General features: G+C 45.2%; 1 protein-coding gene across 6 annotated transcripts in view; it reads left to right on the top strand.

The window, feature by feature from the left end:
• The window catches only part of MLLT6 (MLLT6, PHD finger containing), a 109,535-nt gene that overhangs the window by 21,077 nt on the left and 71,711 nt on the right, over positions 1-16,747 (top strand). For all 6 annotated transcript variants that reach the window (XM_082197182.1, XM_082197180.1, XM_082197179.1 and 3 more), the window contains exons 3-6: positions 7,689-7,743; positions 9,499-9,608; positions 9,851-9,954; positions 10,796-10,889. In XM_082197182.1, the coding sequence (XP_082053308.1) occupies positions 7,689-7,743; positions 9,499-9,608; positions 9,851-9,954; positions 10,796-10,889 (363 nt within the window). The remainder of the gene's footprint in view (positions 1-7,688; positions 7,744-9,498; positions 9,609-9,850; positions 9,955-10,795; positions 10,890-16,747) is intronic.

Genomic DNA, 16,747 nt, shown 5'->3' with positions numbered 1-16,747 from the left:
AACTTTTTCCATTGGTTTTTGCTCTTGTGGTTTTGATCTGCATACATGAGTAGGCAGCATGTAAATGCATCTCTCCATGCTGTGAAAAGCTTCCGTTTCCCCAAATGAAATGGATATTAAAGACACAGGAGTACCACAGGATTTTTAAAAAAATCAGGTGGCAGCTGTATCCACTGTCATAGGAGGCTGAGCAGACCTAGCAGATCCATATGCTGTTTAGGGTCCCTACACACTACCCCAGGCATAGGCAAACTCCAGCCGTCCAGATGTTTGGGACTACAACACCCATCATCCCTGACCACTGGTCCTGTTAGCTAGGGGTGATGGGGATTGTAGTCCCAAACATCTGGAGGGCCGGGGGTTGCCTATGCCTGCTCTATCTCATCAATTTTGGTGGGCAGCCACTGCTGCCTAAACCATTGACCACGCTGGCAGGGGATGATGGGAGTTTTAGTCTATTCACACCTGGGGACCTAAGGATGAAGAACACTGGGGTCAGAAGACACCAAAGTCAGGAAGCTAGATAAGAACTTTATTGTCTCCCTTAAAGAAAAACAGAACAGCCCACAAGGGCAACCAACCCAGTTACAAATCAAGGTTATGTGGGTTCCAGTTCTCTAAATCCTTATAACACCAAGAAGGGATAGTTTAGTCGGTAGAACCCTAATCTCAGGGTTGTGGGTTCGTGCCCCACACTGGGCAAAAGATCCCTGTGTTGCAAGGGGATTGGAGTAGATGACCCCCATGGTCCCTTCCAACTCTATGATTCTTTGATAAGAAACACCTGACTCCACCTGGCTACAACTAAGTCCAGTGCCACCTAGTGACTAAACTATATAACAATGCTGTCTATGCACCCTGAAATGGCAACTTCAGCGGCCACCTTGAAGTTTGATGCCCTCTGCTAGGAATTTGAGACGCTGTTTCCTCCCAAGCCTGTCAGAAAAGCTCCCAATGGGAAAACCCTCTGAATGGGAGCAAATGTCAGTTGGGTTTTCTCCAGGTTGATGTTTGCTCTCATTTAGCGCCAGAGAGTGGGTTTTCCAGGGGAAAGCAGGGGGGCAAAATTGCTCAGACTCCTTTCTCAAAAACACAGCGTAAGGGAAATAATTCCCTGCAGACTCGTGCATTCTAGACACGAGACAAGCGGCAGTATGGATGAGATGAGCCCTGAGCTATTGTGGCAGAGTGGGCATAACTGCTGCTTCTGTTTGGAAGGGTGAAAATAAGACTGCTCTGTTTGTTATACTCGCTGGGGCGACTTCCCATTTCCCCCAGTTCAGCGGAGCCTTGCGAGGTGCAGCAACTGAGCTTGGAAGGAACAGATGCACACAGACAAGGCATCCTGTGGCTCAGATTTCTTCTGAGTAAATAAAAATTGGTTCCATCTGCTGCTTGTCACATGACTAAGTAACGTGATCCACACACCATTGTTGATGAGATTTTGTTTTTTGGGATGAAGCATTAGTTAAATGATAAGGTGCCCTGGAGGGATTTTGATTAAACATACATCGGGTGGAGGAACAGAGTGTGTGGCTCAGGTAATCCTAATGCAAGAGCAATCTGATGTCCACTTGAGAGCCTGTTCCTGCAGTTGTGGGAGGTCTCTCTCTTTTTTGCTTCATTAACTATGTAGCTGTTATTTGGTGCCTCAGACTTACTGCATTCCATTCATGGGTAGGCAAACTAAGGCCCAGGGGCAGGATTCGGCCCAATTGCCTTCTAAATCCGGCCCGTGGACAGTCCAGGAATCAGCATTTTTTTGCATGAGTAGAACGTTCGCTTTTATTTAAAATGCATCTCTGGGTTATTTGTGGGGCCTGCCTGGTGTTTTTACATGAGTATAATGTGTATTTTTATTTAAAATGCATCTCTGGGTTATTTGTGGGGCATAGGAATTTGTTCATCCCCCCCCATATAGTCCGGCCCCCCACAAGGTCTGAGGGACAGTGGACCAGCCCCCTGCTGAAAAAGTTTGCTGACCCCTGACCTAGCTTATGGAGAGAGGTTTTAACAGTGTTTGCACATGCTAGATCTGATGTATATAGATTTGTGTAAAAAAGCTGACATTATGTGTAATCACTTCCGATGTTCTTGCAAAGCTTGATTCATTATCAAAGTGCTCTCTCACTCTCTCTCTGTGTGTATACTTAAAAACAAAAAAACCCTGAGAAGCTTTCATGTCTTTGATTGAGTACAGAAGTACATAATTTAAGCACTAAGCCTTTTGTACAAGTTCACTAACCACATGTTCTTTTTAGATGTATCATATTCTTTCCTAGACAGAGTTTGCGGGAAATCAGTTCTGTGTATTTAAAAAAGGGATTCTGCTTGCCCACTGCTTTTAAAGAAGGGGGTTGAATATAATGTCACTTAGGGACGTGGGTGGTGCTGTGGTCTAAACCACTGAGCCTCTTGGGCCTGCTGATTGGAAGGTTGGTGGTTCGAATCCATCAATGGGGTGAGCTCCCATTGCTCTGCCCCAGCTCCTGCCAACCTAGCAGTTTGAAAGCATGCCAGTGCAAGTAGATAAATAAGTACTGCTGTGGCAGGAAGGTAAATGTCATTTCCATGCGCTCTGGTTTCCGTCATGGTCTTCTATTGTGCCAGAAGTGGTTTAGTCATGCTGGCCACATGACCCGGAAAGCTGTCTGTGTACAAACACCGGCTCCCTTGGCCTGAAAGCAAGATGAGCACTGCAACCCCATAGTCACCTTTGACTGGACTTAACCGTCCAGGGGTCCTTTACCCTTTTACCTTTGCCTGTTTAATAAATGGCACAGTTGGGACTCTTGCCTAAACCCATGGCTATAAAACAAAGTTCAAGACCCATTATTATTATTATTATTATTATTATTATTATTATTATTATTTTCATTTCTATACCACTTTATATTTTTAAGGGGAAAATCTCAAAGTGGTTTATAACACATTTAAACATCAAATAAATAAAAAACCCTGAATAAACATTATTGAAGAAAATGCCAAATATAAAGTATACCTTCAAAGCAACATAACTAACAAGAAACTAAAATATTACCTTAAAGATTTCAAAAGAAAACATTATAAAGGTCAACTACAAAATGCACATTTAACACAGCAAAGTTAACAACCATAAAAATTACCCAAAACAGTTCAAAAGTAAACATTACTAAAGGAAGTAAATATAAAATGCACATTTAAAGCAGCATAATTAGCAAGAGAATAAGATGTTATCAAAGGCACAGAACATATCTGCTGCTGTTGCTGCCTATTGTGGTTCATGGCAGGTGGCAGCTGTGGAAGCTAAGGTTTGATGACCTGAGTCTGCACTAAGAGACAGCCAAAATGGTCCCACCCTCCCAGGCCAGGTGGGAAAAGGCATGCAAGGCAGGGAGCAAGTGTTCAAGGATTCACAGCCAAGCTGGTCAGCACTATGGGTGAATCAGAATTAAAAGACCTTCAGCATAGTCCTATGCATATTTATTCATACATCGCTCCTGAATCATTTGGACTATCTCCTCAGTAAGTATGATGGGATATGCAGTTAGGCCCATTAAATTTAGCTTCTGAGTAGACATACAGAAGATAGAAAGCTTTTGCATTTAGATCAGGAACCTGTAGTTTTTGGACTACAACTCCCATCTGTCCTATCCATCATCCATGCTGGTTGTGACTTATGGATGCTGGAACCCAACAACATATAGATGGCCACAGGTTCCGCATCGCTGATGAAGAAAATCCTGGGTTCAGTCCCTAGAATATTGAGATTGGGCCAGAGAAAATTCCTGTCTGAATAGTCAATATAGACTATAGTAGTCTGACTCAGTAAAAGGGAATTTCTTGTCTGGCACTTAAAATTTTTTAATAGGGTAGCCAGCTTTCCTGAAGAATGGCAGAAACGGCAAAATGCTACTGAATTGCCATTCAGTTTGCTGGCCAGTCCATTTGTCAAATGCTTTGTGAAAGCAGGAGAAAGCCAGGCTTGAACTTTAGGAGAGAAAAATAGTGAACCATGATTTGCATGTGTTCCTGTACACACCCTTGTGTGTCCTTTTATAACCTGACACTTAGCATACTTTCATACAGCAATACTAGGGTTGCCATTTCAGAAAGTGATTGTTATTATTTTTTTCCAAAAATTCCAAAGTTGTAAAAACGTACGTTTTTGAGCTTTTAAAAAGTAAAATCACCAGAAATGGCACTGCCCACATGGTTTGTCATACGTCTGGATTTTCCCAGACATTTTGCCGATTTCCAGCTAGACACATCTTCCGACAGCAGTATTCCAGGTATGTCTGGGAAATTCCAGACGTATGGCAACCCTAGATACATATATCTCTTTATGTTGATTTCCCATTTTTCCATTTTTAAGGTGCTGGATTACTTTGATTTGGGTCAATTCTGTGTGGATTCTTTGTATGGAAAGTAATGTTTTTAAAAACAAGCACACCATTCTCAAGTGATACAAGGTTCTGGGATTTTGTACTTTGGTACCCATCCCCAGCTTTTATAAGTAGGAAGTTACACCTGGCCTCGTTTGAAGGTGAGAGCATTGGAGATGGAGGCTGAACTTGTGAAGATCTGTTTCCACAAAGATTTCTGCAGGTTTTGCCAGGGAAGGGGTGGGTTGCAGACAGTACAGGTAGTTCTAGCCCCACAGCTGCTTGGATATAACCCCCCCCCCCGAAAATCCTAGAGGCACAGCAATTGCATGTTCCATAAGTCCCCAGCCATAAGCTGGTTATGGCCACACAAATGAACACGCATTCATTTCTTCCAGAGCTATGTGTTGGCAATAGTTTCTGGGGCCAAGCACTAATTCAAACTGAACCCAAAGCTCAATTTGTGCTAGGGCTCAGTCTACCAGCACCTGTATTCCTGGTGATATATAGAGCTGTAATACATGCACAAATGCCTCTGGGCATGTGCAGAGTGCTTGCCCCTGTATAACCGCAGCTGGATCCCAAATGTCTGAGACTAAACAGCTTCCAAATGTCCAGATGGGCTGAGTCCCAGCTGCTCCTCATTTTAGGAATGACACACTCATTCTCATTCTTCCTTGCATTCCCAAAGCCCCCTGGGGATGCTGTGCTCCATTAGATGAAGGAAGTGCTAAAGCTCTGTTTGCTTTGTAAAGGAATTGTCTGGCTGGCCCTTTGAGACGACTGGCTGGAGGGCAACTTATGGGAAAGGGAGGGAGGGAAGTGGGGGGGGGAATCATGTGAAGGCTTTAACAGTCATGTTACAGCAGGGATATTAAAGCCTTCCAAGGGGTGGGTGGGCTGGCTGGCAGAGCTGTTTAACCCTTCCTGCTAATGATCAGAGCTTTGCTAATAGTGTGGTGGGAGAGGCGCTTTGATCCGAAAGGGATGGAGGGACCTTTTCAAGTGCAAATTTCCCAATGTTAAGGCCCCCTGCCTGCTCTTCTTCTGTCTCTCTGAGTTCCAAGTGCATCCTTTGCAGTAGCAGGCCTGAATCCCTAGACCTCCATCCCTCAAAAGGCAGCCCACCAAAGATCTTTCCGAGACACTTGCCTCTTCCTCCCCACCCCCATCACTGCTGCTTTCCTCCGCTGCTTGTAGTGGCTGGTGGCAACCCCCCTCCTCCGTCCAAACCAGCTTGTGTGGGGTAGTTTTTTAGGGTGTGCATTTGCATATGTTCACATGTGCAATTTCAGAAGGACACCTTGCAACCAGGATCAGGTCCAAAGGATAGGGGAGAGCCCCCCAGAAGTAATAGCTCAATGAGCCCTGCCCCACATTTTAACTTGAGCAAAGCCCGTCCCCTTTCATTAAGGCTCAGCCACTTGAATAAACCAGAGGTCAATATACCACCTTGACACTATGGAGCACCAGGGAGTTAATCTGAATTTAGGGGTGTAGTGCAACTTCTGGATAGGAAAGTCTGTGATGCAGGAAATGGAGTCTAGTGAAAAGCTGCTACAAAGACATCTCCAGAGAAGCCACCTTTGGAACTGAACCAATCACCACTTTTAATGCAGGCTATTTCCCATCCATGTTGCTTCTGCACATGTTCAACCATAAACCTGCTTTGCTATGGTTTAAAAAAAATATGTATGAAGATTCTCATATAAATGCATATTTAAAGACATATTTTAAATGTGTTTTCTCATGTTTGATACTTTTTTTGGACCAAGAGTTGTACCAAAACATTCAGGAAGTGAGAAAGCTTTGACCATCTCTAAGGATTGTATGAAATGTATGTTTGTATGCTTGTATATTCGTAATATGTGTGTATTAATGCTGAATTATTTTAATAATAAAAACTTTTCAAATTAAAAGAGAGAGAGAGAGAGAGAGAGAGAGAGAGAGAGAGAGAAAGCTACAGGATCCGCACAATAGTCCAGGAGATGTGGATCATGTTAAGCTCGCATTGGAAAAGATAAAATTCCTTCCCTAGTTGTGTTAGAAAGCGTTCCGTGTTGTTATATTATAGAATGGAGGGTCAGCAACTGGTGGCCTTATGTTCCAAATCTGCCCTGCTAAGGTTTGATTTTTTTTCTAATGCCCCAGTTGCCAGGCAAGAGAGGTTTGTGTTGAGAACAGCAGCTGTGGCAGCAGGATTTGCCAGTAGTCCACTTCAGTGGGATAGTGTGGAGCAGGAGCTATCTCTCTGGCAAAACTGGATGTTCTAGAACCACAGAAACGAAAGGGAAACAAAGTCCAACTCACCCACCTTGTCCCACATACCACATGCAGAGATTTAGCCTTTGCAGTATAGGCCACAGCATACGCCGCATCAGCATATTGCACGTGGGCCCATTGCCATCATCTCAAATGATTTCTGACTTTTTTAAGATTAAAAATCATGCCAAGGGAAAGAGCAGCCTGACCCAATCCATCAGCTGGTAAAGGAGATCACTCTTCCTTTTTTCCTTTTGCATCATGTCTGTTATGTTATGTGCCTGTGGGCAGGGGCATTTTTGGAAAAAAATATGTGTACAGTGCTTACAAAATCGGAGATGGTTTATACAACTTCTTTACTGTTGTTGTCAGTTAATGATAAATTATTCCATTAGAGATAACCCATTTGTTCAATGATATGACAATAGGAACTTTCAGGAAAAGTTGAGCTGGAGGTGTAAAAAAAAGGCATGGATAATAGTTATTTCATCCAAATTTTAAAAATTTGTTTCACTTGTTCTATAGCTGTCTGTGTGTGTGTGTGTGTGTGTGTGTGTGTGTGTGTGTTTTCTCAGCACTGCCTGTATTGTTCATCATATTGCCATGGTTGATGCAAGTGAAAATACCTATGCAATGGCCAAAATCAATCAATCTATCAATCAATCAATCAATCTACGAACAAGAATGCCTTCAGTTCAAATCTAGGCTCTTCCATGATCTCACCAGGTAGCCTTAGACAAGCCATTCTTCCCCCACCCCCAACAACAACTGCAATATGGGAGACAGTCATATTGTCTTACCCGACAGGGTTATTATAAGGGTAACAACGATGCAAACACCATACATTTAAAGCACGCACCTCTGCAGAGAATCCTGGGAACTGTCATTTGTTAGGGGTGCTTGAAATCATAGCTCTGTGACAGGTAAACTTCAGTTCCCAGAATTCTTTTTCTGGGTGTGTATGTAGCCTAGTATGTAGCCTAATATCTGGAGTGTGCTATACACATGTTTTAGTATTATCATTATTATATAGAAGTCCTAACCTTTCTCTTTAATTTTCAGAGGTGCGAGCTGTGTCCCCACAAGGATGGAGCGTTGAAGCGGACTGATAATGGAGGTGAGCATCCCATTGTAAGGTGGCAGGGACAGCCCAGAATTTGCACAGGAACTCAGTTGAGGAGGGCATGCTCATCTACTTTTGGGTAACTTAGGGTTAATGGCTAGTGCATATGTAAGTTCCCTGGTGAAGCTCCAAAACATGGACCTCTAGCAGGTTTCTCCTAGAACAGCCTTTCTCAACCTTGGGTCCTCAGATGTTGTTGAACTACAACTCCCATCATCCCTAGCTAGCAGGACCAGATGATGGGAATTGTAGTCCAACAACATCTGGAGATCCAAGGTTGAGAAACACTGTCCTAGACTGAGTGCGGGGGCAGAAAGACTGAGGGATAAGGAACCAGGAACTCCCATCATTCCTGACAATTGACCACACTAGTAGTTGGAGGACCAGCCCTGGTGTGGCGTGGAGTTTCAGCGAATGGGACTGCACAGTTAATTTACTGTGACTGAATATGTGATAGGCCTTGTGCCATATATGCATCACCCTGCTTGCATGTGTGTTTAAAAATCCTCCAGATCACAGGAACAAATGCATCCAAGTTTTCAGCGTTGCCTTCTGGTTTAATATGAAGCCACTGTGCATATAATCCAGGCTTTTAAAAACAGACTCCTCTTCCCCTGTCCCTCATGGAATATCTGCTTTCTCACATAGCAGGACCAGGCAGCCAGTTCATGGTAGCCCTGCAGGCCGCAGCCTTTAAGGTTTTCGACCCAAATGCTGACACAAACCAGTCAGGGCTGACTTCAGGTTACCACGGACCCTTGTATAGTGTGGGGAGGGAGGCCCCTTTCAAGGAACTATGGCTGCACGTATCCTGCCTTGGTGCGGTGCCCAGTGAAGTGAAGTGAGAGCCAAGATGGGGATGATAGGCCTCTTCTCAGGCCCAGGCCTCAGTAGGCCCCCACCCCCTTCCAGCCACAATATGGGGTAGTAATGGCTACCAACTTGGATCGCTTTAAAACAAGATTAGACAAATTTATGCGGGAGAAAGCTAGCAATGGTTTCTAACCATAATGTTTTTCTTCTGTCTCGGAGAGTGCTGTTGCGCTCAGCTCCTTCTTGTGAGCTTCCCATAGGCATTTGGCTTGCCACAGTGAGAACATGATGCTGGAATACCTGGGCCACTTGCCTGACTCAGCGGGGCTATTCTTACGTTCGTAAACATAAGAACATAGTTTCTCGCCACAAAATTGCAGCCTTACACACACACACACACACACACACACACACACACCATAATGGTTATATTAGAGCTACTAGCGAGGGAAAGATGATTAGGGGTGTGTGGGAAAGGAAATGTGGTCATTTAGTGGTCTTGGGAATGCTATGGATGCTAGCCTAATTTTCACTGAGGTGATAAGCCTGTGTCTGGGCTATGCAACTTGTGACCACACGTGGGGACTTGCAGGACTGAATGCTCCTTTGTATACCACCAACCACCCTTTTTTATTTTCTACACATAGAAAACTTCATGTCAGGGAGAGGTTAAGGCCAGAACCCTTCTCTCAGCTTTCAACATGGAAGGATTTGTTTGTATTTGTATTGAAGGGCATTGCAAGGTTAGCCTTCACCAGGGATCTGAGGTATACAAGTTTATTTCCACAGTGAAAACTGAGTCTCCTAAAGGTCTCTCCCAGTCCCACCCCACTGCTGCCTCCCACTGGAGACAGAAGCCAATTACTCTATGTTTGCCTGATTCAAGCCTCTCTGGGCTTTTCCACCTATACTGTTGTTGTCTTGTCCTTCACTTAGGCTGGGCCCATGTCGTCTGCGCTCTGTACATCCCTGAGGTGCAATTTGCTAATGTTCTCACCATGGAGCCAATCGTCCTCCAGTATGTACCCCACGACCGGTTCAGCAAGGTAAAAGAGACATGCACATACAATGCTTTCCCTCAGCATCCCGTTTCTGCCTCTTCCACAGACTGTCCTATTTTGATTTCCCCATCTCCTATGCTCTCCTATGCTTTTTAAATTTATCTGCTGACAAGTTGTTGTCATCCCAAAAACAATCAGGTACATTTTTATTATTATTTTGGCTCTCACAGTATGCTCACCACAGTGTGTAATGCACACCGTCTATGTTGTGCCTCCTATTGTTGCAGACTTGCTACATCTGTGAAGAGCAGGGCAGGGAGAGCAAAGCAGCCTCTGGAGCTTGCATGACTTGCAACCGTCACGGCTGTCGGCAAGCCTTCCATGTCACCTGGTGAGTCCATGATTGTGTCTGTTTAATGGTCACTTCCTTCCTCCCTGGTCCCTGTTTCCAAACCCAACAATTTTGTCATGTCAGTTTTGGATTCATAGTCATGAGATAAGCCTGCGTGAGTGAGTTACGATGAGGGACTTCACAGATTCTTTGGTTGCTTCCTGCTGAAACTTTGAACCTTCTCAGTTGCCTTCCTTCCTGCCTTATCTTCCCTCTTCAATCCATTTTAAACGTTTTTCACCTACTATTTTATGAGAGCCACATGGACATATTGTTGATGTCTTTATGGTTTTTTCCCCTAAAGAAATAGATAATGCACAAAAATAAATACCGGTATCTGTTCCCTCACCCCAGTAATCATAACACTTCAAAGAACTGAGCTTTGGATGTGCCATTTATCCAAAGGTTTGTCAAGATCACCATCCACACATGAACTCAAACCATACAGACCAGGAGTAGGGAACCTCAGGCCTGGGGGCCAAATGCGGCCCCCAGCCCTCTCTGTCTGGCCCTTGGGACTCAATTCTCCCCAGGCCACACTTCTCACCACCCCTGCTTCATACCCTCCTTGAAGTATGGGGTGTGGCTTCAGAGGCCTGAGGAAATTCCCAAGGATAGAGGGGTTTGGCCCTTGAGGGGTTTGGTTCTTCACCCCCAGAGTAGATAATTTATCCTAATGGTTTTATTTGCCCATTCTGAGAAGCTAACAATAGAGCAGGAGAGCAATAAGCTTCTGTGCTTGGTACAGAAAGAGGGGGGAACCTGGCTGCTCTGGTCCCTCTGCCACAATCTGTGCTGCCCTGGGCTCGGCTCACACAACCACCTTGTTTCTTCGTTTCAGTGCTCAGATGGCTGGGCTCCTGTGTGAAGAAGAAGTCTTGGAAGTCGACAATGTGAAATACTGTGGCTACTGCAAGTACCACTTCAATAAAATGGTGAGTCCCTCGTCATCATCAAAACCCAAAAGCACAGAGCAGGTGCTAGGATTGAGCAACAAGAAAAAATAGATAGTTTTATTCCAAATCCAAAAGCACGGTAAAGAACACACTTTGTTTATAAAATACCCCTGGTACAATCCCTGGCACCTAGAGGATGGAAGATTTGTCAGTCAGTGGTGCTGGGGAAGAATGCTCTATACCGTTCTAAACATACACTGACTTCAGCGTGGAAAGTCACCACCCAAGTAAGCAGCACTGGACTAGCTGGGCCCAGTGGTCTGACTCTGTCTTCGGTTTTCAGGTGCACCCAGGTGTTCACTCACAAAATAGCAAATGAAACAATGAAGAAGAGAGACACCCACTATTCCGACAAAGGAGAGTGATGGGGTTGCGGCTACAGCAGAAGCCATGGCCAATGGCACCTGGTTTTAAAGGAAAGGTTGCAGGTGCTGGACTATTAGTTGACAGTAAATGGTTTTGACTGACCTATAAAGCCCCAAATCGCTTCAACACTATGTAGCAAGGGTAAACAATAGGGTTCTTTAAATACTATAAAGGCTTTGCTTCCAGTGATAGTACACACACATGTATTTTGTCCAACAGGTTTTGGGCAGCATAAGTTGCATGGAGACTGCAAAACCTGATTCACCTCTGGTAGATCGGGATGCATTTACATTCCCGTTCCAGCCATATTCATCTACCTGAATCACCACCACTCTGCATCCTTCGTGTTTGCCTCTTGCCTTAAGTGTGCATCAACCATACATTTAAAGCACATGGTTCCTCCCATTGTGGGGTGGTCCAGCTCTGGCTTTCTAATGGAATGGGGCAGATCTGTAAGTAAAAAATCATGGCTGCCCTAATCATGTGCAGTTTGGCCCTAGTTAAACCCTAAGGCAAAGCCTAGCACAGATCAAGACAGCCTGTGTTTCTAGAGGGAGCTGGAAGAATTGACTGAATGAACTACTAGGTTCTCCCCATACCAGGTTAATTAAGATCCCTTCATCTTGATACCTTTTTAGCATTTTAGAGGTGGTCATGGTGAGTTCATTGCCTGTGGTACTACCCCAGCTTTGCAGTGTCCCCCCCACTAATAATCTTTATTTTATGTTTATTCATTAAAACATTTCTATTCTACCCTACATTAGAAATCCCAGGGTGGTTTGCAACAATCATGGTAAAATCAGCACAATGAAACCAGAAAATATACTATGTCCACATAAGATAATACTTATTTGTGGGTGCTAGACAAGTCTAAATTCCTGGACTCAGTAAGTGTCAGAATTTAATCAAGGCAAATTTTACAGTATAAGCCAGGCCAGTTTCCAGACCAGGAAATTGCCTGGGATGGTGAGCCATTAGGAAAACAAAACAAAAAAAAGGTGATGACCCATTAAGAAAGGCATGAAGAAGGCAGAGGCTCTGTGCCGGAAACGTGGACCCTGGGTAAGCCACCTGGAGCCCCTGGAATCTTGCATCGATTGGAGATTGAGATGGCATGCAACTCAAATGCCTAAGAAAATAATGAGTCTTTCAGAAGCTCCTAAAACCAGTCGGGGTCAGTGCTTGTCTGGTGTCTAGGAGGAGTTGATTCTAAAGGCTGGGCCCCACCACAGAAAAGACTCTCTGCCTGATAGTGTCCAAATGGATTTCCATGGGCTGAAGCAACCAGAATAATTTCAGTGAATGGGCAGATCTATGTGTTGAAAGCTTGAATCAGTGAGTTGCTTCTCGTCCCAAAAAGATGTGACAAATGTTGACATTTTACAGGAGGTGCTGTCTGTGTGCATGTTTTAAAGAAAGAGGCTACAGCCTACACTGACTTCAGGTCCAGTGTTGGACCATTTCGATCAGATACTCCCTGCTGATGTGGATAGATCCCTCCAAGTTGGTAGGCCCACCACCTGCCTCTTTGATCCGTGCCCGTCTTGGCTGATTAGGGAGTGTCCAGATGTTGCACGGACCCCCCTGGTTGAAATTATCAATTTGTCCCTTGACACGGGGACATTCCCAGGGGAACTGAAGGAAGCAGTAGTGTGTCCACTCTTAAAGAAAACTTCATTAGATCCCTTAGACCTATCCAATTACCGCCCAGTTTCAAATCTTCCATATCTGGGTAAGTTAATTGAGAGAGCGGTTGCTGAACAGCTTGGTAGGTTTCTGGAGGAAACATCGGCTTTAGATCCATTTCAGTCCGGTTTCCGTCCTGGTTTTGGGACCGAGACGGCTCTGGTTGCCCTAACAGATGATCTCCGTAGACAACTGGATCGAGGCGGGTCAGGACTGCTGATCCTTTTAGATTTGTCAGCGGCCTTTGACATGGTCGATCATGATCTTCTGGACCACCGCCTCGCAGACGTGGGGATACAGGGCATAGCCCGTAACTGGCTGTGCTCTTTTATCTCTGGTCGGGGACAGAGGGTAGCACTAGGGAGGGAAATGTCGTCACGCCATTCCTTGGTGTGTGGAGTGCCACAGGGCGCAATTCTCTCCCCGATGCTTTTTAACATCTTTATGCGCCCCCTTGCCCAGATTATCCGATGCTTTGGGCTGGGCTGTCACCAGTATGCTGATGACACTCAGCTCTATTTGCTGATGGATGGCCACACCGACTCAGCCCCGAACACACTGACCAGATGCTTGGAAGCTGTGGCTAGATGGTTTCGTGGGAGCCGATTGAAACTAAATCCTTCAAAGACAGAGGTCCTATGGCTGGGTCGGGATGGCATGGGGATGAAGGACCAACTCCCTTCTCTTGCGGGGACCCAATTAGTGCCATTGCCTTCTGTTAAGAGTTTGGGTAATCATTGACGCCTCCCTTTCCATGGAGGCGCAAGTTACAGCAACAGCCAAGGCGACATTTTTCCACCTTAGCTGCATCAAGCAGTTGGTCCCTTACCTTTCCCACCCCGACCTGGCCACAGTGATCCATGCGATGGTCATCTCCAGGCTTGACTACTGTAATTCGCTCTACGCGGGGCTGCCCTTGAAGCTGTCCCAGAAACTCCAGCGGGTGCAGAATGCTGCAGCGAGGCTCCTCATGGGGTCTCTGCCATGGGAGCATATTCACCCAGTGCTTTTCAAACTGCACTGGCTCCCGGTAGAGTACAGGGTCAGATTTAAGGTGCTGCTTTTGACCTTTAAAGCCCTTCACGGCCTAGGACCCTCGTACCTACGAGACCGCCTCTCCCGGTATGCCCCACGGAGAGCCTCAAGGTCCACAAATAGCAACACCCTAGTGGTCCCGGGCCCTAAGGAAGTTAGATTGGCTTCAACCAGAGCCAGGGCCTTTTCAACTCTGGCTCCGGCCTGGTGGAACGCTCTGCCTCATGAGACCAGGGCCCTGCAGGATCTGATTTCTTTCCGCAGGGCCTGTAGGACAAAGCTGTTCCGCCTGGCCTTTGGCTTGGAGCCAATTTGATTCCCTCCCTCTCTTTCTTTTTTTCTTTCCTTCTCCTCCTGCGTTGAGGCTACATTTTATTTTAATGTTGTAATATTTTAATGTTGTATTTTAATTTTGTTTTCAAGTTGTAATCATTCAACTTGTTTTTATTATTGCTTGTAAGCCGCTCTGAGCCCGGCCTTGGCTGGGGAGGGCGGGGTATAAATAATAATAATAATAATAATAATAATAATAATAATAATAATTACTATTTATGCAAATATGTATTTGATAGTGAGGCGGCACCCACAGCAGCACCCATGAATGTCAAATGCTGAGATGACCCTGGCTCATTGGATGCCCCAAATGGAAGGTGGGAAGGGAAGGGCCCAAGGCAAGCTGACAGGAACTAGAGCTATCAGAAAGTCATGAGCATTTATCAGCACTGCCACCTTCAGTGATTAATAACACCAGCCCCTTCTCCAGAGCCAAACAAGAGAACTCCACACCCTGCTTTTTGTTAATCATGGTGATGTGCACTGCTTGGCTGATTACCTGAAGCTAAGGTTTGGCTGTTTGCCAACCTTGAGAGCTTTTCTTGTGGCTGGCAGGAGACAACAACACAATTTCATTTTCATTTTTTCACCTTTAGTATTAATAACTGTTTATATAGCAGTGAGCAAATTTGCTTTTGCAATCGCTTATCTTCTTTGTCTTTTTGACAGCCCAGTGAGGTAGGTACGTAGAAGCCACTCCCAGGGCACACCTGGGGCCTGGGCTCAGCCCCAGCAATAGATTAAGTTTCCAAGCCAGGGAGATGGAATCTGAGAAGTGATAGCAAAAGGAAGTGCAGTCCCAAGTTTGTGCAGAGAGACGCCATTTCACTGGGGCTAAGGAAAAGGCTTTCCTTGTCAGCAGGTGAACTTGCACAAATTGTTGAGTCCTGGCAGAAGGCACCTTGGACTACTTTCTATGGATGCTGGCTTTAACACTGTTTGGAAGCTTAGGCAGAAAATCCAAATGGCACCCACACCTCCCACTAAATCTGCTGGGAAGTTCTCTAGCACTCATCTGGTTGAAATATACAGTATACAGAAGCTGGGTGGGGGGGTGTAGCTCCCATCAGTTTCAATTAAGCTTATTCAGGAGAATTGCCAGTGGACCACATATCAGGGGTCATATCTGTCTCACTCTGCTACTCAAAATCTGCCACCTTATTTTCCCTCTTAGTAGATCTGCCTCTGATCCATAAGTTTAGACCAGGGAACTGAGGGCCAAACTAGACGTGATGTAATTAGAACGTCTCATTTTAATTTGGTAGTAATTAGCAGCCCCAGGCAATTGCTTTGAAGATCAGGGTAGGGGAACGGCACTCTTGGAGAGAGTGTTCTTAACTCTTCCATCCCATTCCTCCCCACCCCCAATATAAATTGTGCTCCCATTCACCTCATCAGATGGAAAAAAAGAAGAACAGCATTAGGAGCTAACAGCCGTTTCAGGGCCCCTCCAGGCGTCCTTTTTATTACACATTCCTGATGATTTGTGCTCATGATGCTGTCATGGCGGTTATATGAGAATCCCGCTTTCAATACTGCTTGTGCCTGCAAAGGTTTTGGGGCAGACATACTGCTTCATTTCCAAACGACACATTTCCTGTAACTTCCTGCTGGAATCCTATAACCATGACCACAAACGTTTTGGGTTTTTTTGTCCGTCTTTGGTTGTGGAACAACTCCTCCAGATTGCGGTAAATGTGGTAGCTTTGGGGAAGCACAGCAAAACAACTAATAAAGCATAATTAATCCACTACTAATGCACTATCATTATGTCACAAATGTGTTGTCACAAACAATAAAACAGCACTCTGGAGGGGCCCTCAGTGTGTGCTGTTTCCCTTGGGGAAAGAAAGAGCATGGAGGGGGAAGGGTTAAGCACCCTCACCCAGAGTCCCACTTCCCTGATCTTCAGAGTAGCTGACTGGTACCTCTAATTAGCTGATTTGGAGCTCTTTTGCAATAAACCTGCTTCCTCACAGGACCAGACTTTTTGCAGTAAGGAAAGTGACAGGGAAAATGCAGTGGAAAATGTGGGGTAACACTTGCTTTGAGGCAGCATCGTCCAGCCTCCCTACAAACAAATCAGAAGGAAGGTTCATTAAATAGCCAATGCTGTCTGATCTCCCTACAAACATATCAGGACCAATGTTCACTAAACAGTCTGTCTGGAAGTGCCCTGAAATTAGTTCATAGCCCCACTGGCTGAAAATGAGCTCTGATTCCTTTGAGGAACCTGGGTCTTGCAACCTGCTGTGCAAAAATAATGTCAGTGGAGACATCTGAGATGAAAGAGGTTATTCTAAACCATCAAGCCAAGATCCAGCAAGGGGGACTGTTCTTCCTATTTGCTCTTATTTTCTTTTCTTTTCTGCTCCTTTCCCATCCCTCCATCCTCATCCATCGCCTGCCCCAACTTC

The sequence above is a fragment of the Podarcis vaucheri genome (genome assembly GCF_965113315.1).
Source record: "Podarcis vaucheri genome assembly, chromosome: 13".
Taxonomy (NCBI): domain Eukaryota; kingdom Metazoa; phylum Chordata; class Lepidosauria; order Squamata; family Lacertidae; genus Podarcis; species Podarcis vaucheri.
The sequence above is the reverse complement of the archived record's forward strand: the minus strand, read 5'-3'. Positions and strand labels throughout refer to the sequence as shown.